The sequence below is a fragment of the Corapipo altera genome, unplaced genomic scaffold (genome assembly GCF_003945725.1).
Source record: "Corapipo altera isolate COAL_440 unplaced genomic scaffold, ASM394572v1 45, whole genome shotgun sequence".
In the NCBI taxonomy this organism is placed as follows: domain Eukaryota; kingdom Metazoa; phylum Chordata; class Aves; order Passeriformes; family Pipridae; genus Corapipo; species Corapipo altera.
Window position 1 is genome coordinate 24,798,124 of NW_020884877.1, and position 22,597 is coordinate 24,820,720.

At 39.7% G+C, this 22,597-nt stretch overlaps 1 protein-coding gene across 2 annotated transcripts in view; it reads left to right on the forward strand.

The window, feature by feature from the left end:
- KALRN (kalirin RhoGEF kinase) overlaps window positions 1-22,597 on the forward strand; it is a 504,478-nt gene that overhangs the window by 315,054 nt on the left and 166,827 nt on the right. For both annotated transcript variants that reach the window (XM_027637175.1, XM_027637176.1), the window contains exons 14-16: window positions 645-819; window positions 11,223-11,418; window positions 17,129-17,295. In XM_027637175.1, the coding sequence (XP_027492976.1) occupies window positions 645-819; window positions 11,223-11,418; window positions 17,129-17,295 (538 nt within the window). The remainder of the gene's footprint in view (window positions 1-644; window positions 820-11,222; window positions 11,419-17,128; window positions 17,296-22,597) is intronic.

A 22,597-nucleotide genomic window follows, 5' to 3' on the forward strand; every position in this document is an offset into this window, starting at 1 on the left:
CCTGTACATGGAAAATGTAAATGGAGCAGTATCTGACCTGTTACAGGCATGTTTCATTTCACTTACCCCAATGAAAAGACAAGTCAGTATCTCTTGGAGTGTTTGAAAGGTGTTTCCTTCAGTGGAATTTTTTGCAGTGTATTCTACGTCTATTGCTATACCATGTAATCCAAAGGAAATCAAGGTATCCATACCCCTTGGTCTAAAATGCTCATAATTCTGATTCAATTAGTCCATAGCTAATAAAAAAAATGCCGAAAACTAGCTTGTAAAGTTTCAACATCTCTGAGTTTGATATGAATATAGGCTGGAGCAGGTCACTGTAGGATTAAAGGGTATTGCCAGCCAGTCTCCTCAAGAGAGGCATTGAGATTGATGTACCATTCTCCTCTCCACCCCTCCCAAGCGTGCAAGGTCACAGTGTCATGATACAAGAAAGGATGATCCTCTTGTTCAAACTTTGTGCCGAGCTCAGGAGCCACAGGATTTCGACAAGTAGACGAAATGAGTCTTGCATACACCTTCCCTCAGCCCTTTGTGCTTGGGTGTGCTTCTCAGCAGCACGCAGAATCACAAGTGTGTAGTTCTTGCTCTTTTGCCTGCCTTAAAGCTGAGCTTTAACCATGCTTTCTGCCTTGCTACAGGGACTCTGCGGTTTCCAACAATAAGACCCCACACAATAGCTCCATCAGCCACATCGAATCTGTCCTTCAGCAGCTCGACGAGGCCCAGGTACAGATGGAAGAGCTCTTCCATGAGAGGAAGATTAAGCTAGACATTTTCCTTCAGCTCCGGATTTTTGAACAGTACACCATTGAGGTAAGAGCTGGCTGCATGACCCAAGAAAGGTAGAGCTGTGAGACAGGGAGTGCATGTAAACATGCTCTGTTGGGATACATCTGGAGCTCTTTGCTTGCACTCGGCTGTCCAGTGAGGGAGAGAGAGAGAGTTTCAACCACGTTTTAATTCAGCATGTTGAGCCTAAAAATAATTGAGATATTCTTGAACTGAGAAACTTTAAAGAGACTACAGCCAATCTCAGTAATTACTTGCTGTAATTCTGATAGGACATGAGGGAGAAAGAACAGCATGTAAATTAACTTGTGCCCACAGAATCTATGAAAGACTCGTGTCAGCATTTGTGTCCTTTCTGGGTTGTGTTCTTCCTGCTGTATCCCACCGGTGCTTGCTCAGTTCATGGAGCACCTTTTGTGTTTTATGATGATACATTCCTGAAGGCATTTTTTGTAAATCTGTAGGTAATCTCAAGGTGGGTACTGGTAAGTAATGGGAGCCTTAGAGTGCCTTGTTGTATTCTGTGTTTAAGACATGGCATGATGAATTATAGTGAAATAAAAGGCTGGAAACAGAGGTGTCCTGTTTCCTAAAAGGTATCCTGTTCTGTGACTGGATGCCAGAGATAGAAATCAGTGAGGAGTATCTGAGCTTTTCTATTGAGACTGCACAGTTAGGTATTGTAATAAAGTCTGTTCTACAGAGCTTGTTAATTATTTAAATTAGAATAGTTTAATTTACTTGCCAGTTATATGCAGCCTCCTTGATACTGAGAGACAGTATCCTTTGTATGTGTGTATAAGTATAAATATATGTATGTACTTCACGTCAGATAACATACTTTCCCATAAGAGTAGTATCTCCTATATTTTAATAGAAGATTTCAAAAATAAAGAAAAAAAAAAGAAAGAAGCAGTATGTGCTTCTGAAACACCCAGATGTGTCTGTAGAGAGTATATGGTGAACCCACGTGAGTTATTCGTTAAGATCTCAGCCTGTTTCACTACAAATTCTAGGTCTGAACCTGGAATTATGTTAATCAAAGTAAAGACCTTAAAAAAACAGAATTAAAATAAATCACCGCTCTCAAATTCTGTTTCTTTGTAAATAGTCTTTCAATAAAAGATCTCACAGACAGTTACCACCCCACATGACTTTACTGATGGGGCAGCTGAGGCATCAGGAGATCATGTGACTTACACTAGTCCCCTCCATATGTGATGCCAGAATGGGAAGACTGTGTGGATACCTCTGATTTTGTTTCTGCATGAATCTTACTTCTGTGTATTCATAGAATGGAGTGGTCGTGATACATTAAAATATTTAAAATTGAAATATGCTTCAAAGTCTTCTAAAATCAGATTAGCTAGAAAGGGTTTTAAAGAAAAGCACCACTTGGTTGTCACTGCAGATTTGCTATTTTTTATCATATGAACATCTGAGTTTCTTCTGCAAGATTAATATTACAGGGAAATCTGAGAACATGTTTCATAGAGAGTCTATGGGCAGATGATTTTATTTAGAAAGCTCCCTCTTTCCGAACAAAGTATTTTTATTTTAGAATAATTATGACAATTTATAGCTGAAAACACAATGAAAAATATATCCAGGTCAGTATCTTAAATTTTGTAAGTTCATTCAGTGCTTAAACAATAAAGGCAGTTTGATGGGTAATAAAAACAAAGGCATTTTGAAATAAAATATTATATGAAACATGTATGCTATGCTTTTCAAGGAACAGCTGAATTGACTCAAACTGACACAGTAATGATCCTTAGAAAGTAGATTGCAGTCAGTTGCCTCAGCTTTTTAATAAAGATTCCAAGTCAGTAGGAAACTGTTATAAGAATTAACAGAATTATCTCATGCCATTGTGGAGAAACAAAAAGATTTTTTTCATCACTATAATTAAAAAGCATGTAGTATTGCTGATGGTTGACTATTCCAAGCTGTTGAGGGAAAAAGACAAGGAAATTTAAATCAGGAAATTAAGTGCTTTTTCTACTAAAGACAAGTAGCTTGAGCTATGAGTGGAAATGTATTTAGGTTTTAATTTTCCATAATAGCCTAGATCCTGCATAGATTAAGAATCGTGAAATAATGTGTACCAGTATGATTGATTGTCAAATGAATTTCTCCTCTTCTAGTCTAGATAAGCCCCCTTCCATCTGTCCGAAGAGCAGTACCATATTGAACACATCCTTAATAAAGCCCTCTACCTGCTGCAGCATTTTAACCCTCCCTGCACTCACACAAACTGTCTGCAAAAAGTGGGCCCTCCTGTTCCTCCCAGACTTGAACACCTTTGTTTTATCAAGCACTGAGTTTCCAATTTTGCCCCCTCAGATCTGTGTTCTCACCCTGGGTTCTCACGTTCTTGAGCTCCAGGGAATCCCTTAAGACAAGGACCCTTCTCTGGCAACTCTGGTGAGAGGGAGACTTGCATATTTCTGGTGGAAGCCAGAAGGATGCAGCAGTGGGAGCCCATCTGCTCCCCACAGCTTTAGAGAAGGCTGTGCACCAGAGCTCAGCCTTAGAAAACAGTTACCTTCTGTGTTGTCTCATTCCATCCAGTTCTGGTACTGAACAGTTTTGATTAATCTGTTAATTTTCCCTGCTACTGTCTCTCTCTCTCTCCTTTCTAATTAACAATGCAAACTGAAAGTATTAGGATTTTTAAAAGCTCACAAATGGCAAATGAGTGATTTGCCTTTTGTTTTATTTAGAAAGTGTCTGACTGTCATTTGTTCTTTGGAAACCTTCCTTCTCTGACTGTTCTCCCGAGCTATCAAAATTCGTGCCATAGATCACATAACCCTTTCCTTTGGCACTCCTTCCTAAACTCACACTGTACCCATCTGCTTTGTAGCCCTCCTGGTTTGCGAGCTTTTCTATAATCTTCTCTTCTTGACAGAGATTTGGAGCCCAGACGAACTTCAAGATTAATGTTTGCTGCACAAGCAACACTTACTTCCATCTATATAGGCATTATTGGACCTTTTCTTGTACTTCAATGAAATCTGCCAGCTATTGTTGCATTTTGTCTTCAGAAAAAGTATTTTACTTTAAGAGAAGTCACCTGCCTATTTTTGTGACAGGGCAGACCAGCTGTGTTCATTTAGGACTTTTAAAGGTCTTCTAAGCCTCACAGACAGCTTTTGTGTTGTACTTGAGTCATGGCAGGTTTGGCAGATATGAGTTTGGATATAAACCCACAGGCACAAAGCACATGCTGCCTGCTCTTTCTTGCCTTAATCTCATTATATTGACTGATATTTACACACTGAGTTCTTGGGCTAAATTATGAAACCTAAACTATGGCAACACCTGGAATCAGACACAACAGAAACATGAGAGAGCCTGGCTGTCCCTATGGGAGGCTATTTTGCCTTAGGTTTTAACACTATAAAATGACAACCCATTCTTTATTTCAGAAACATGTCTAACTCTGATGCCTGGTATGTTTTATTCCTTAACCAAGTCACTGCATGTTTCAAGGCAAGATGGGATCATCGGGATTTTATGGTTGGTCTTTGTCTATGACACAGACTTCAGCTGAGTTGATGCAGCCAGCCAGGTAACTCAGGAGATTCCATGCAATGTGAATGTGGTAGCTGATCTGCTGTGAGGAAATGGGGTGTAAGGCTCAAGGGACAATAGCTGGCAGACATCAGCAGTAGTCCACTAAGAATGTTATACATACAAAGCACAGTCTTGCTCCAGAGTTATATCCTTAGGAAGGTCTGTCAAGTATACTTTGTCCCTTGCTTCAGAAATAGTAATTTTAAGGCTTATTAATGATTACTTGAATGAGTGCTAATGTACAGTAAAATGCTGAGTAAATCCATAAGAGCCAAATGGTAAAATGCAGTGAATTGCGACCCCTAAAAAAATTACTGTCATCCAGAGTCTTTCTGCACATTTTTTCCTTATCTTTTGTAGAGAGATGATCAAATTCACCTGTAGGCCTCTATAAAATGCCATGACTGAAAACAGGAATGATCTCAGCCAATGCCTGTCTAGCAACAGTTGTTGGTTACCTCCAAAGAAACTTCCCTCTCCCTTTCCAAGAAGTACTCAGCTCCATCTCTTGTGTGTTGATTTTTGCTACAACTTGTAGGTATCTGTTCAATGCTAGACAGAGCCTCTGCACTGTCTGAGAGTGACGTCGTTCCTACACCAAGACATAGTGCTGGAAGGGATTAAGGGGATTCCCACTATACAATATAAATTTGATCTTGTATGCTGTTTATTATATTTTACAAAGCCCCGTGATCACTAAAATCTTCACCTGCTGGATATCTAATTTTCCACTATTCAGTCTCTTTGGCTTTATTTCATCTGCTAGTTGAATTTTTCAGCTTTGATTTCTCTTACTGGCTCCTCTGGCTGTTCACAGCCATCCCTGAGCATGAGTTTAGGAAGAAACAAGAGCCAGCTTTCACGGTAGTTTATTTCACTGTTATTTACAATGCACTTGAGTTTCCCATTCCAGGTTTATAACACTAGCAGACTTTTTCAAGTGAATTAGCTGCCTACATAAGGTACAAGATGTTTTATAGCCCCCTCATCGACTTAGAGCTGACACTCAGGTGTGAGCTTCTTTGTTAGAGATAAGTGTTAGAGAGGGTTTGAGATAGATTTGAAAGAAAGAGAATGGTGAGAAGAATTTCAGCCTGTCCTGTTCATAAGCTGGACTCCTATAACGTCTCATGCTTAGTGAGCTTTTGTTTCTCTTTTCCATCTATTCCTAGTTTTCAAATTGCATGTCACTTCATTTTAAAGAAAGGAATACTCTAAGCTGTTCTGGGCACCCTGTCCTTTGGAGCGGAATTCCATTGTTTCTCTTGATATTTTTGGGATTCAGGAGTCAAAAGCACCAGAGCAGAATCATCACTGTGACAGTCCTTTCACATTTCAGTGGCTCAGGTCCCTACTAAGCCAGTGTGGCATCTCTGTCTGTTGTCAAAAAAAAGGGTGACAGTGTTGTCATACTGCACAGCATCAGCCAAAACCAAGGTCTGAGAAGGAAGAACAGCAAACTTTCTGCTTATATGATCTCCAGAAGTGACAGTTTCATTTACCCTTTCCTACCTAAAGCTCCACTACCATGTACCTTTGGTATTAGTCTGCTCCCAGATCCAGTTATACTGTCACATCCAGACCTCTGCTCCTTCAGCCTGCTCTGAACACCAAGGCAGAGCCAAGTGTTGTTGCCCTTGGCATTCCTGGTGCCCAATCTCTGGTATGTGCCTTAGAGATCTGGTCTTCCCTACTCCACTATAACTCCTTTCTTTCTGCACTCACAGACGCTCCCTCTGCATCCAGAAGTTAGAATTACCTTTTTTTTGATTCCTTCCTGGATTGTATCTAACATCTCATGTCATCCATCCTCATTCTCTGTTAATTCTGGCTGTATGGCTGCCAATTTTTTTCCTCTTGAAATGAAGTAGAAATTCCCTCATCTATACAGATCTGCACTGTGACTGTTCTTCCTGTCCTGTCTCATCTCTGTGTTTTACCCACTCTTCTTGCCTTTGCTTCTCTTCCTACTTGCACCATCATTTTTCTTGCAATCTGCCTCCTACATTCGCTTGTTCTTCCCAGGCATCTTTACTCCTTTTCAGATCCCTCTTGCAAGCCCACTCTCTGTGTTGATAGCTTCTGCTCCCAGGATAGAACTTTCTTCCCCTCCTCCTCATATGCCCTTCCTTAGCCCATACTTTGGAATATCAGTTCCTATGTGATTCATTCACCATACAGCATTTATTTTCTATCACTGGACTCCTCATTTCCCCTCTCTACCTCCTTCAATTGGCAAACAAAATTTTCTGGTTGGCATTAAACAAGATGACTTTGGGTGTCAAACGCTGAATTAAGGCCAAGCAAGCAGCATTCAAGGCTCAGCAGCACCATTTTGTAGAAAGTCTCAGCAGCAGCATAAAAAAAATATACCTAAGGATTTAGATAAGAAATTATTTGAGACGTACAATTGCTTGCACAGCAGCTGCAGCAGCTCCGGCAGGCTCTTTGGCCTAATTCACAAGCAAACTGCAATGTAGGCATGAGATGCCTGGGTTACTCCTGTTGTTACTGGTTTTCACTTGTGTACCTCTTCTCTATACCTCTCACTCTGCTCCAGGGTTGAAGGTGAACATGTCTCTCTCCATTTGGTCACATTTCCTGCTGGAGTTGCAACATGATAAATATGGGAAGCAGCAAATGCAGCAGTATTATGTCCACAGTGGGATTTTGGATATATTAAGTTGCTGCTTTAGGAGGATTCCTGTCTAAAGGGAATGTGGTCTAGACTGTGGTCACTGTGTCTGCATGAAAAGCAGACCTGGCTGACATAGTCTGTATATCCATTATAGCTCTGTGATAGTAACATGGAGCTAACACAAATCCAGTATTTGCTCACCTGCTTCCTCCATTTCCCTGATAAGGATATCTCAGGTATCTCATTTAACACTAGATTGGGTTCACTACCAAAATTGCTCTTCCCATTATCATTGCAGCAGGAGCATCTGTTTCAGGTGAAGAAGGAAGAAATGTGCTTCCTAGGCTCATTGTAATCAACTGCTTTGTCATGTCTTTCTCTTTCATTTGTATTCTCGGGTCATTTTACTTTCCTTTAGTAAGGAAGGCCTGTTTCTTGGCCCCAAGCTTATATGACCCACAAAGAAGGAACGTAGCTTCTTCCAAGGAATCAGATGAAGTGTGACTGACATGTGTGCAGCTTTCCTTGGAACAGTGTGGGAATGGGGGGATAAGTCTGCTGCCTGTGCTAGTGTAGACCTGTGCACTGCTGCTGTTGCTGTACATGTGACCCTTCTGCTTTGGTACAATTTCTTTCTCAAGCCAGAGCAGAGCAGAGCAGGGCTTCTCTTCTCTCACAGCATGTGAGGTTGCTGAAGTCTATTTAGGATCACAAACACTGGGAAGTAAAGTGAGTAAACATAAATGCTGTCAGTTCCTGCCACCAAAAATCTAGCAGATAATCAGAGTAAACTCTGATCAGCCATTCTTCTGTGTCAAAATGGAATAAAACAAATTCATGGCCAAGTGAGCTTCATTTATGAAATAATTCTGACACAGGCTCAGTGCACTCTTACCACAGCTCAGGACACTTTTGTTTGATGCAGTCCAAATTTTATCATAGATATCAAGGCCTGACCAATCTGTGAAAGCATCCATTTTTTTTAGGCTTGAAAAATATACATCTGTAGTTAACAGAGCTGCCTAATTACAGCTTCTTCCTGAAGAAAAATAAATCATTTTCCCTATACCCAAGTCAAACCAGTAAATTCACACTCCGGGAATATTTCCAAATGGTCCAGTTTGAAGTACAGAAAATGCTGGGATTTTGAGGCATTGGCTGTACAGACAGAAAAGGAAATGTCTTAATGACATATGCAAAGCAGCATGGTCTGTGGGATAGGGCACCAGATTGGGATTCAGGAAACTTGTGTTATCACAGCTCTGGTATTGCTTCTTGCCTGAGTGTGCTTTAGATTCCCTTCTAGCCATCTGTTAGTCTGTTACTCAGAGCAATGTACCCAGCCTTCCTGTACATGCTTAGCCTGAGAGATTCAGTGATGTTCCACCTCTTGCTGTGCCTGATCCCTTCCTCTCTTTCCCTAACCCAGCACCTGGGATGACTGGCACTCCATCAGCCCCCACTCAAAGGCTACTTCCCTCCTTCCTTCCTTCTACCCTCCACTGGTGGCTGTGCTCTTGGGCCTAGTAGAGCTGGCACTGGGGCAACAAACTCTGCTGGACCTGTCCAACTGTCCAGAGCTGCTCAGGTGCAGGCTTAGCCTCTGTTCCCAGTCCTGACAATGTAACACGGAGCACCATGGGCTGGCCTTCCATCTCATATAATTTATCAGCTTGTGTCATCGCTGCCTGTACTGTCCTTTCATCTTTATTTGGAACCACTCATTTGATCTGGGAAGTGTTGATAATGGAGCAAACCCCCTCTTTGCTCCACTGTCTACAAGGGACAGGTAGATATTCAGGTGCATCTCCTGTGTGCAGAGCCTGGTGGGAGCTGCTTGCCGTCATGAGGATGAGCAGCACTGGTTGCCTGGGAGCAAACCTTCTCCTGAGTGTTTGTAGGTGCTTCTCTGCTACAGACATGTCTTGGACACAGGGACAAAAACCAATGCAGTCAGGAACAGCCACCTCCCCATGCTCAAATGGAAATGACTGTAGATTTAACGATAAGAGCAATGTCCCTTCCACAGCCAAGTGGATGAGTTACTAAGAAAAACAGCACCACAGCGGAGAAGTTTACCCAGGAAGTACTGGATCTCAGCATACTTGTCAAACTTCTGTTGATTCTTTCTTACGTCTGTCATTAGCTCCCCTGACGGTTCAACCCTACAAAAGATTTGCATTTTTCTGTCCTGGATTTGACATCCATAGAAGTAAATGGGATGGAGAGACTTTGTTTTGTTCAGAAACTCTCAGTCATAAAGTCATGGGTCTCAGAGCAAACTCACGTAACACGTTATTTGATTGTTTTAATCTTTTCTGTTACTGTCACTTATAAATTGTTTTAGATGTCTTGAGTGCACATATATAAGAATGTCACAGGAAATTGGGAAGTACTTTGTGAATCCTTGCAAAATTTCAAATAATTGTGTGTTAGCAACCTGACAATCCATGCAATGAATTCAAACAGACAATATTTTTAACAGCTCATAACAAATAAAGTTCTGATTCACTTGTGTCACATGCTTTTCCACTAGAAAGAACAGAAAGGGCTTTGCCTTGAACTTTGTGTGTTACTGTCATCACTGTAGGAACCTGCTCTCATTCAAAATTATTCTGCTGTTTGTAGTTTGAAACGAGGTCAAGATCACCTCAGTTCTGATTACTGTTAGCTGAGCATTTGTCTCTAAGTGCAAATGTATCTAGTAAAACTCTTCTCCAGAACATTTCTTCATAACTGTTAAATCTGCCAGTAAGTCTCCGCTGTCCAGGGACTCCAGCTGTGATATGTGAATGAATCAGAGGCTGCTGGAATCAGGAATGGGGCCAAAGACAGTGTAGAGATAGCTATTATTTAAAGGTAATTGAGTGGAATGGGCAAAGGAACAAGCTCAAGAAAAATAGAAGCCCCTCAGGATACCCATGCTCTGCCTTTCACCCTGCAGCTGAGGTCCCAGGTTCTTGATTGAGTCTGCTTTTCTGCTTCTCTCAAAAAAAAAGAGCATAAAAACTGGTTTTTTTACTCCTGATACGAAACTGTACTACTGTTCATTCTAACGTGAGAAAAGCTGAGAACTGGTCTATTTGGTTTATCTTCCTAAGCCTGTTTGGGATATAATATATGTTTTCTGGAAAGGAAAACTGAGTGGAAATTTTTGAGTCTTGGCTACTTAGGAAGTTAAGCGTCTCACTGCACACAGGCACTGAAGAGCATTTTAAGTGAGAAATAGAACTTTTCACTGCATCATAATGCACAAGTGGGAATGTAGATAGCTAGATTCAGAAGAGTTAAAACTAGGTATGAGGAATTAACCTATAAATCAAAATTGAGGCATTTATTTAATAATTTTAAATGCTTTTAAAAATTGTATTCTGCACAGTACCTATGTGCTTGATGTATTTCCCTTTTCCCCCATCTCTCATTCATAGTCACTAGCATATTCCCTCTTTTTAGCCTGCAGTAGCAGAATCTAGGTTGAGGTGAGACTGATGTTTGGCTGGCTGCTGAATCTTGCTTTAATTGTAGAGGCAAAAAGGGAGAAGGACTTTGATACCAGCTGGCTGCTTGTGGACTGAGGTAAAACACAGAAACTACAATAAATGGACTGCTGAAATTATCAGACTTGGTGTCACAATTAGGAAGCAGAAAAAGCAACAGAAGATTTTACATGTTCCCATGAGTTGTTGACAGCTTATATAGGTCTTTGGTTACAGCCAGGTACCATTCCTGAATTTACTGGTGGATCTCCTAGCCCTTGAGTGTGATGTTTCTGTGTTGTGTGTTACATCTGTGATATGTAACAAATAGCGTGTTGCAAAATGTTTGTAGAAACATTCAGGCCATTTGGGGGTTATGTGGTTTGCAATTCTGCAGCATTATTTTTTCATTTAAATTTTAATTTATTCAGAAACATTCTCTCTACTATCCACGCAAATATAGTGGGTCTTCTCTTCCCATGCCCTTTGAAAAGTATACGGGAAACAGGAGGTGTCCAAATTCTTGTTGGACTGATAATCGTGTTATGGATCCTGGCTTAAGAAAAATGTGAAGTGTGACCATTAAGTGGGCAGGATCTAGAGTGTACTGAGGCTGTGGTTTGAATGTTTCTGAATCAGAGTCAAAATGTGAAGTACTTTCTGATCCAAACACAGTTCAAGATATTTCATTGATCTTGAGCGAATAAAGTGTCTGTCTTCTGTCCATGAAGGTTACAGCAGAGTTAGATGCTTGGAATGAAGATCTGCTGAGGCAAATGAATGATTTCAATACTGAAGACCTCACTCTGGCTGAGCAGCGACTGCAGCGTCACACTGAGCGCAAGTTGGCCATGAACAACATGACCTTTGAAGTCATCCAGCAAGGGCAAGATTTACACCAGTACATCATGGAGGTCCAGGCTTCAGGTGAGCAGGACAATTTGATCTCTATTTTACATGGAGGGGGAAAAAAACCCAAAAAACACACCCAAAGTAAAAACAAGAAAAAAAAACCAACCCCCACAAAACATGTTTCAAACAAAAATAGCCCAATACGTATTAAATACATCAGCTTTTAACATAACTATGAGCAATACCTGTTTCTCCACACCAGAATTGTTTCAAAAGTTTTGGTAATTATTGGATTCAGGATTATACGTTAGCTGCTGCTTCTTTGAGACTGAAACTCATCGAGGAAATGAAGCTAAATTTCAAGTTTCATTCAGAAATTTTCACAGCTGCAGGATGGAGTTTGTGATTGACTCCAAAGTGGATGGAGAGGGGAGGGCAAGACAACTTGCTGTCGTAGATCTTTGTCGTTGCACCAGCTCAGAAAACGAGCACTGCAGAGTCATGAGTTACAGATCCTCGAGCCAGGCAGTCAGACCTCAGGTCTGGATGAAGTCTAGTTGTTCTAGACTCCTAAGCTTGTTAACCTTTGTGCAGCTGGACTTTATTGACTGACCAGATGTGCTGGCTTCCTTCTCCACAGACCTGAGTACCTGTTCCCTGTGCCACATTTCAGGGTGCAGACATGCCCAACAGAAAGAGAGAGAGGAGTGGCGGGAGAAAGAAACTAGTTTTGCAAGAGTCCTCTCGGAAAGAATCCAAATATGAGAGCCTTGAAACCAGTCATGAAATGGAACTCTTGTTTCCAGCCAGTTCTACTTGGAATTATTTTGTATAAAAAGGGAATATGATAAACCATACTGGAATTTTCCTTTTCAGAGTGCATTTGAAAATTAAAGGTAGCAACTTGGATGTTAAAAAAAACACCTTTGGTATGTGCTCTTAAATGAAAGACTTGATTCATTTTGATAGGGAGTCTGTCTGATACTTTTACTCTGCTTTTCAGCAGTAGGATCTTATTTTCTAATACATGAAAATATGTATGAATCAGGATTTTTGTATCCTTGCATTTTGCATTTGGAAAAGGAATATCGTAATTCAGATTAATCACTGTGTAAAGCCCAGAAGTGAATGTTACTTGTGAAGTACTTTAACCTTCTTAAATGTCTGGAAAGAGTGCAAAGCAAGAGCAGTTCTTTCCCTCTCAATCTGCACTTTTGAAATAAGAAGGATTTTATGGTTTTATTCTTTGGCAAACATTTTACCTCTAGGCACCTACGTTTAAAAAAATCTGGCAGTACTCAGCCTGATTTGGCAAGCTGAACTCAGCAGAGCCTTAAGGACTGCTACAAGAGTATGTTGTGAACGAGACAATCCGGTGCTTTGTGTGAACCGTGTGTGTGAGCTTCTCTGAGATCTGCCCACATGATGCCTGGCCCTGTGCTTCAGCTTCCTTGCTTTCTGGGACAGAAAACTTGTTCTAATAGATTGGTTCAGATGCTTCTGCTTTTTTGATTGTTTGGTTTTAATCGTGGAAGAGTTGTAGAAGTAAGAATCCGTGGGAGGTAAAGAATATGATCCACAACAAAGCCAGAAGTTTCAGTGACAGATTTTTTAGAAAATAGAAAATAAGTAAATTCTATGTCTTTCAAGAATTTAGAAACAAATTCTTTTGGATTGTAGACAAAAGATTAGAAACTAAATGAAGTGACTTGTATAATGTTTTTGTAAGATTATCTAAGATCACTTTCTATGAAGCCTACCTAATAAAAATCCACTGCTCCCAAAGGCAAGGAAGCAGAAGCCCCATAGGGATGTAGAGTAACTGTAGTTAATCAAAGATAATGGTCATGTCTGCCGTGCATGGAATGCTAAATGCTGGGAGAATGGTGAAATAAGGGAGAGAGATGGCATGTGGGAGCCTACTGTTTCTTACTTCAATAAAGGACAGTTACACTTCATAAAAAAGTGGTTTGATTTTACTCCCTCTTCCTGAATCCTTTATAACAGTCAATCAGTGTATAAGGTAAGGGATGATTGTTCTTAACTGCCGGAGCCTCAAACTTGCAGGAGTCCTGGGAAATCAGCTGCTCTTGCTGCTTCCTATTGTACACTGTCACCACTGCTACCATCAAAACTCAGCTGTAGCTATAGAAGATAAAGCCAGAAAAAATGTGATTTTCCAGAGCCATTCTACCTAACCAGTCACCCTTAATTGACCAAGTTTCTTCCTTTCCCTATAAATCTCTTTGAGCTTTATTCTTTTTAACATGTCACACAGGAAACTGATTCAATTTTGATCACTCTGTCATTTGGCTTGGAGGTCTTTAGGCCAGCAAGTCTGTCAGATAAAATGACATCCAGGTGTTTCCATGCCTGATGCCTTTTTTGCTCGGAAGTCTTGTGGAGGTAGAAAATGAAGGTTTTGGACATTTGCCCACAATTTTTGCGTGTCCGATGCAGACTTGGAGCAGTAATTCTTACAGGGCTGTGGAGTGTGTGGAAATCCCTGTGAACATGCTCATGTTGTTGCAATAAATCCAAAGGTTCTGTGATGTACCATATCAGACTCTGTGTGGATATTGAGGGCATCTGTGCACATCAGGCATTGGCGCAAATTTCCAAAGTTCCACACAGCTCAGGGTTATATTCCTGTGATTCCATCCACTATTCCAGTGCATGTGAGTGAGCCTGCTTTGGATTAGCCTGTTTTCACCAGCAGAATAATTATTTTTCAAAGAAATGTTTGTTTTTATTAGTGAATATCTAAGATCTGGAAGTCAGGTTGTGTTTTCTGAAATTTAGCAGTACTTGCAAATTGTCCTCATATCTCACTAAAATCTGTGTCTTTAACTAAACTTATTTGCATTTAGAGACTATTATAATAGTATTCTTAACCAGACTGGACTTTTGAATGAGCCAGCTCTTTTTATTTCAAGGAACCTATCTGCTATTTTTCCAGTTTGATTGTAGCTCTCTGCTGCTGATAGCAAAGATAAATATGTGGGTAAATATTCTCAAAAATGGATATTGATTTTTTTGGGTGCCTAACTTTATATCGTGAAGGGTCCTGGCATTTTCAAAAGTGACAGCTTGGACATTTCTGAGAAAACCATTTCCCATGGAAAGTTTAGGATAGATAATATTTTAGTAGCAATTTAGCACTTTAGTCCAAGCTGCGGTGATGACACATCATGTACTTTTTTTAGCATATGCAACTTAGTAATTCTCATTCTAGGAATTAAAAGGAGTTACACTCTAATAGCTGGTTAATTGATTACACAAATTTATTTGATTATTAAAGTCCATTTGCATTGTCAGCATCATTGTCATAATGAGCCCTACAGCTGGGAGTCTCTCATGGTTTACAGAGCTCCCTTTTTATATCTTAGAAGCAATTTGTCTAAGTCAAGCCTGAAACACTGTAAAGCTGAAGTTGGGGACGTTTATTCAGTCCCAACCTGATATGTGGAAAATTCAAAGCCGTTTTGGTTCCTGGTCATCAAGTTAGCATTGTTCACCTTTTCTCCCAGCATTGCATTGCTTAAAAGGGAAGTGGAAACCTATTTCATTTTGTTTGTGATGTCCTTTATAGTTAGTTATAACTATAGTTTTTATTGCAAAGAAGAGAATATAAACTACTGTCGCAGGCTTCTAATATTTCAGCCTGAAGCAGATTCAAAGCTGTTTCAAAACAGTTTTTTACGGGTCAAAAAGCTTTCCTCAGACTGAATTGTATCTCACATTGCGAACAGTTCAGGTGTCACTAATGCATGTTTTGTAGGATGCCAGTTAGTGTGGCTCAGTACTCTTTTCTGTAGTATTTTTTAAAAAATATTTTCAATTCAAAATCATTCCCTTGACATCTGCTGCACTGTTTGAGATATCAGAAGAAAATGGCAACCACGTTCGGTTTATCAGAAAGTCACCTGTGCTTTTCGAGCTGTCAAAGCACAATGTAAAGATAATATGTATGAAATTATTCAGGAAACAAAGCTTTCTATCTTGCAAACCAATTCTTGAGAAGAATAAGCGTTCTCACCGCATGTGCTGGCACTGTAGAATAAATCTGCATGACATATGACAAGCAGGAAAGGGCAGATCATTCATCATGGGGAGCGCAGGCTGCCCTTGGATAGCATCCCAGGCAGTTCACTGGTTGCTGCTGATGAGTTAGCACAATCAGAACCAGACCAGCTGAGTGTGCACGAAGGAAAACCATGCATTTAATATCCAATAGGTGTAGTGAAGTCAAGCATACAAAAAGCCGTCATGTCCTGAGGATACAGAACCATATGCAGGCTAATTGTAGCAACAATGCCTGGTGTCTGGCAATTGAAAGGAACTTCACTCCCAAGAATAGAAACACATATTAAATTTCCAGTTTTAAATGGGAAGCCAGGGGCCATTCCACTTTATTTGGTAATGAAGGAACTGTTTTGTTTTGGCTGGGAAAGGGAATAAGCCAATCATTTGCATTCCCATGTGCTTTTTCTGATAAAACCAGAAACCAGAAAAAGGGGATAGGGTTAGTAATAAGGTCATGTTTATTTTGCGCACTGTCCTCTGTAGATGTGGTTGTGAGAGAGAAGGAAAGTCATGAGTCTCTGAGGAGAATAAAGGAGGAGGCCAAGACAACTTTCTAAATGGGTTTTTGAAGTGTCCAAGTTTTTATTTCAGCAGCTTCTAATTAACACATTTCTTATATTATTCCATGAAATCAAATGGCTTTGGAGAAAAGTGCAGTGTTTTCTCAGCATTACTGCAATTAGATTATTTTTATATTAGGTTCCTGATCCTTCCTGCATTGAGGCCAATGGCAAAATTCCAATAGACCTCAGTGAGGGAAGAGTTGGGTCTTTATTAGTTTATAGTCACAGGGATTACAGTAACATGGGATGACATCATATTTCCTCCAGGCCAGACTTCCCCAATTGCACTGGTAACATACCCAGCAATGTTATTGCACGGGTGTAATCAAGAAGGAAGGTGTGAAGCTCTGTGTTGTATTTCTTGTAATGACTATACACAAACCTCGAAGTGTCATAAGAAAATTCAGGAGGTAGGAAGGGCCTCAAAAGGTCCCTCTTTCAATCTCCTAATCAAGTCAGGGCCAGCTATGAAATGAGACCAGGGGTTTATCAATCTCATGCAGGATGCAAGGGACAGGGAATGTGGTACCTGTCCACCTTTTCTCTCTGATATGTGACGACTGGATGAAAGCCAGTCTGTGGAATAATTCTGAACTATAGGATGGTTTAAACTAATTCATTTTTAATGATCTTCTGTGTCCAGATGGAGAAAAAGTTTGGGCTGTGGAGATCTCTGTACTTGTAACACTACTGTAGATCTGGTGACTAGAGTTTGCTTCCTGTATTTCACTTTTGTATTTTCTTCTTCATCTCTTTTCTCCTCTCAGGTTTTTTCAACATACATTTCTAAAGTGTAAGTTAATGAATTACTGTAAGAAAGGGAGGTTTTTTTCTGCCTTTTTATAAATTTGATGTTCATGTAAGTTTCTGAGAAAGACTTTGTCTAAATCCTGTCCTGCTGGCCAGATGCTGATGGGCAAGATGAGCAATGATCACCAGAGAAACACTACTTTGTGGAAAAATGTAGTGAGGCTGAGTAGGAAACTGGGAAAGCCAAATATTACATGTGAGAAAATTTAATGAGAAATAATTACTCAGATAGTTGCAAATCAATGTGTTAGGTGGCAAAAAATGTTGAAGTTCACATTTATGCAAAATTAAAATTTCAGTGGTATCTCTCTCTCTGCATGTTACAGGTATTGAGCTGATCTGTGAAAAAGACATTGATCTTGCAACACAGGTTCAAGAACTGCTGGAATTCCTTCATGAGAAACAGCATGAGCTGGAGCTTAATGCTGACCAAACTCACAAGAGATTAGAGCAGTGCCTACAGCTCCGGCACCTACAGGCTGAAGTCAAGCAGGTGAGAGCTTTTAACCACCCATAAAGAGTTTAAGTGGATTTTCAGCCATTACATACGTGCAACTGCTAAACCAGCTTTTGCCAAGCAGCATACCTTTAGGAGGACAATCTTAATCCCTCTTTGCTTAACAATACTTGATTTGCTGACAGGCTACAGAGTGGCCCTTTGGCTTCATGAATAGATATTAGGAGTCTGCGCAGAACTGACCCAATAACTTCTCAGCTGGAGAAAATGCATCAAACTCGAAGTGTTCTGAGAATATAATTATTTGATTTGCAACTCAGACTTAAGCTGAGGTGGAAAATTGGCCCAAAGCAAAGGAAACTGAGCTGCAAGGTCTAAGTATGAAATTATAGTAGTTTCACCCTTTCAGTTATTGCTATACAACTGTTGACCTGCAGTAATCTTTAACATCTTCTGGTGATTCAAAAAATTCTGGCTGTGGTCTCTAGACCCAAGGTCTTGTTTAGACATCTCAGTATTGTTACATTGCCTTTCTTTCAGTTTTCATCCTAGTGTAGGCAGTCATGTTCTGCCTCCTTTGGTTTTCCCTAATATTTAATTTGGATGCCTCATGTTTCTTTGTTTTCCTTTGCTGCGCAGGGTGACACTACACTTCCTGGTCCTAACCCATAGGTGGCTTGACACTGCAGTGTATGTCTGGATTCCAAAGGAATGGTCTTGGTTTCATTAGGAGAACCAAGAACATCTTTTCAGACACCTGGAATATTGAGGTTTCTGTTTTACCTGTACAAGTGGCTGAGGGGGTGAGAGAGGTGTCCAAATACTACAAGGTGTTCATTGAAAAGATTTGCTTATTTGTTTGCTACATATATATACATATATATATTCATACATACGTATATATGTATGAATCCTTAGTACGTATGATCTTAAATATTCACTTATGAAGAGAGAATAGCCAAGTGATACTTCACCTGAATTGTTTCATCATCACTGGACAAAAATCCTTCATTATCAGACAACACTCAGGCTAGAAGCTGGAGCACCTACACTAGTGCATACATTTTCTTTCAAAGTCTGTTTTGATGTGAATATTTCGCAACCCTACCTAAAACCTAAAAGTAGCATAAAACTATCCTAATTTTTTCTTTTTAAATGTAGTCATTTTGCGTTTGTGATTATTGAAGATGAACTCCTCATGAAGTTCTAGAGCTCTGTAGAGTGCTTTGCCTTTCTTCTGGAAAAAAAAGAGAGACTCTGTGATATTTATAATCACCACTGTAATATGATTATGAATTTTATCCTTTTTTTTCCATAAGTTTTCCAAGTTTCTTACACAGAGCTTAGCTAAGCTTGGAGTTTTGTGTGATAGATTTATGATCAAGTAGAGGCATTTTATGACAGAAAACAGGAGGTTATACCTGTAGTAGAAATGCTAAAGATGCAGGTTGCCCACTTGCCCAGGATGAAATGCAGTGGGTCAGGTCTGTGGCTGCTCCTGGAGCCATACAGCGACAGTGCAGCACTTTCTGCAGGTACTTGATGTTACCTACCTTATTATCAAGTATCTGCCGGGCCTTAAGTATTTTACAACCCAAAAACTACCCAAAGAAAGTAGTTATAGGACTGAGCTATCTAATACTGTGAGAGAACAGCTGTCTTTAATTAGTATTTCCTTGATGGAGCTTGGGACCATGTGAGCTCTCGTTACTAAGTGACCTTTCACAAACCAATACTGAAAACATTTTATTTGTTCAGCTGAATACTAAGGGCTCCTTTGCTTGTTAACCTGTAAATTACCACAGCTACAGTTTCCCTTAGGAAGAGGCCAGTTACAATATTTCTGTGTCCTATCTATTTGGTTTCCTGTAGATGAGTCATATTCCCAACCATTTAGTGGGATTGGGAAATATATTGATTTTGGCTTGTAGTTCATCTCCAATCTGGTCCAGGTTTCCTTCACTTTAATTTTAGTGCATCTGAGACGATGGATGATCTCATTACCAAATTGCCCTTGCTCTTGTGAGTGGGGTGAGATGTGGTTGCTGCAAGACACCTACTGTAGCTGTGTTAAGTTCTGCTGACACAGTAAAATTGGTCAAGGCTGCTACATGTACATGTGTTTGCATTTTGATATAATGGCTCATGGAAATAAAAAGTCTTTTAACTGTCTCTATCTATTTAAGTTTCATTTACCAGAGATTTCTGCTTTATATCATATGCGCCAAGGGTCTGAATGCCAAGACAATGAACTGAAGTTTGGGACCATTAAAGCAGAACGATTCCAAATTAGATGTTCTGTGAACTACTTTAGAGTGAAGATAGTAAAGATCAGTAATTCACAAACTCTTTGTTATTAAGGAAGATCCTGCCCAAGCCTGATTTCCCTCATTTGGATCCTACTCATTTCTGACAGAAACTACAGAGGTTGGACTGCTTACATAAAAGTAATAGCAGAATAGATTTGTGGAGATCAGTTTAAAGAAAACAAACTCTAATGCTGTGCCTGCAGCTGTTTGGCTTCCCTATCCTCTTATTTTATCTTTGTATGGTTTGAGTTTTTTTTCTTGATAAGTGTTGAACTTGACCTAATTTTCTTCAAGATATCCTCACAGTGCCCCACTACACTTGCTTTCCAGGTTGTTTTGAAGAATATTTAATCCTTTTGATGTGCCTGTTATCCATCTATTTTTGCTGTTTGGCATTAGATTTGCTTCCATATGTATATGCCCAAGGGATGATGGGAAGTAGTCATTTGAGAGACACTGAATATATTTGTTTTTTCCTAATCTAGCATCAAATAGCTCCTGGAAACCTGATGCAGTTTTGAACATGGCTAAAATTTCCAGAGGTTGTCCTTGCTGATGGCTGTGTCTGTGGGGTACAGTCCTGTCAAAGAAGCTATAAAGAGTCTAGAGATGTAAAAGATTCACTTACATTGTTTTATCATTTAAACTTAAAAATCTTTTCCTATCCAGCTTGACAGGTATCCATTGCAAGGCCTTAAGTCTTTTTTAGAAACATGAAGGAAGGCATTTGGACTAAACTAAACAGTAGACAAAAGTACTACATGATACAGAGCTCTCATTCCTAAAGAATGGCTGCACAAAGGGTGCCTCAATGTTTATTTTTCCTGGAAAATCTGCTTCTGTGCTCAGTGAAGATGGCAAAGTTTCAGGGAAGAAATTATGAATTTTAGAAGAATTTGGTTCAATTATTTAATTAAAGACAAGCTGTTGTACAGGAGTGTAGCCTCTTTAAAGTAAATTGGAGTCAAAGGTGAGAGTTGTTTCAGAAGTGTGGTGGCTGCCCTGTAAATAACCCATTCCTTGCAGAGAAACTGTTCTCCAGTGTCAAGTGGCTGTTATATAAGATGCTGTAAAAGTATTTCTGCTTCTCTGCTATTAAAAAAAAAAAAAAAGTTAGGCATTTTAAGAGAGCCTTTGGAGATTTATTTAACCACAGAATTATTTAATCAGTGCTTCTACAAAGCTGATAAAATCTGTAATTTGTAGGAAATGTCTGTTTAAAGCCATCTTTTTCTGTCGACCCAACAGCACGTTGCCAGATAATGGTGAATCTGTTAATACAGGAAATGATCATAGAAGGGTCTTGGTGCAGTATTAGCAGCTTTCCTACATATTTTAATGACAAGGTATTAAACACTTTATGAGTAGGAGTCAGCTTGCGAGCAGGTCTTGTAAACCAGATACAGAGGTGTAAATGCTCTCTTCTAGCCAGTTCACCCTCTACTTCTAAACCAGGGATACAGTGAATGTCTCTGCAGGTGACTGGTTTTTGCACTTAGACTTCAGAAGCTTTGGTAGTGCAATTGAATTATCTTTATTTTCTTACTGTATATAAGCTAAGAGAAAGACATTACTATGAAAATAGCTGATGCAATCCCAGATGAGGCTCTGACATTTAAGTGTTGGGCTTTTGGAAGTAGAATGGGTCACTGTGTAAGTTCTTCCAAGCAAAATTTGCTAGTTCTTGGGTGCTCACTGGGCCTTGAAAGGGAACTGTGGGAGCCCCACAGTGAGTGTTTGAACCCATACTCTGGGGGAAGGAGAAAGAAGCACCACTCAGGGGTGGCAGCAGCCTTGGTCAGGAATGGTGCTGTCAGCATTGCTGACAAGATGGAGCCCATCAAAGCCTGACCTGAACTGCTTTAGCCTGAATATTCTTGTGTTTGCAAGACAGTTGTACAGAGGAATGCATATGTATTGATAACACTGGGGGAAACCTGGCAGATCAGTTGTGTGGTCTCTCTTTAATTCCTTTGCTTTGTTTTAAGACTGATGTTTCCACTGATTTTTTTTCCTGGTTTTTACTCAGATATTTGTATGAAAGCTGTTGCAGTTTTTGAAAATTTCAGCTGAAATAAAAGTTGAGGGGGAAAAATGCTATATTTTTAGCATAGATAGTATTTTCTACACTCTAAATTGTCCAAGTCAGGATGTATTGTCGTGTGTAAAATGTGAAAGCATGTCTTGCATTATCATGTCCTCACTTCAAGTCTTTCCCAGGTACTGTGATCCTTTGATTAACTTCAGTGTTTGGTACCATATAGTTGATAATAATGTAGGTTTCTAGTTTGATGGATTATAGAAAATACCAGCCAATATAATTGTCCTATGATAACTCGATTTCTTTTCCTGTAAATCTTTGTGGCACTTCCCACAGGAACAATTACACCTGATGATGAAAGAAAGAAAGCTGACAAATGAAATCTACCACACTGTTGTACTGAGCAGAATGTAATTTTCTACAAATTAGGGTCAGCTACATGTGTAGATGGCTCCTCTTTCTTTCTCCTAGGGAAAACTCATTTTCCTACCCTACAGGGAATTGAATGGTTATAACTAGGGTGATACATGATGTAGGGATACAAAAACAAAGCAACAGAAAATTTGTATTTCTTTCAGACAATTTAATGGATCACTTGGTGAAAATGATAGCACAAAAGGGAAATTACTATGTAGAATACTGCAGCAAAGTCAATTTTGGAACTTTGTAAATCGTGAGCTGTATTTAGGGCAGTGACTGAGCAGTCGGGATTTCCTGTGCACCCATGAATTGGATTCAGCAACTTTCAGGCTTTGCTGGAATAATTTTACACCTACACAGGTAGAAAATAAGCTTTGAGACAACACAGAAAAGAACTTGCACGTGTGTTCTGGGTGCTAATTTCCCAAACATGTATCTTAAAATGGCAGAAAATGCTGCTGCTTAAATGCGTGAGTACAAGCTTGATAGATTAATTATGTATATTTAGGATTTGATTCTGCAGTCATTACAGCATGGTTTGCATGTCTACAAATAATCTGAACATCTC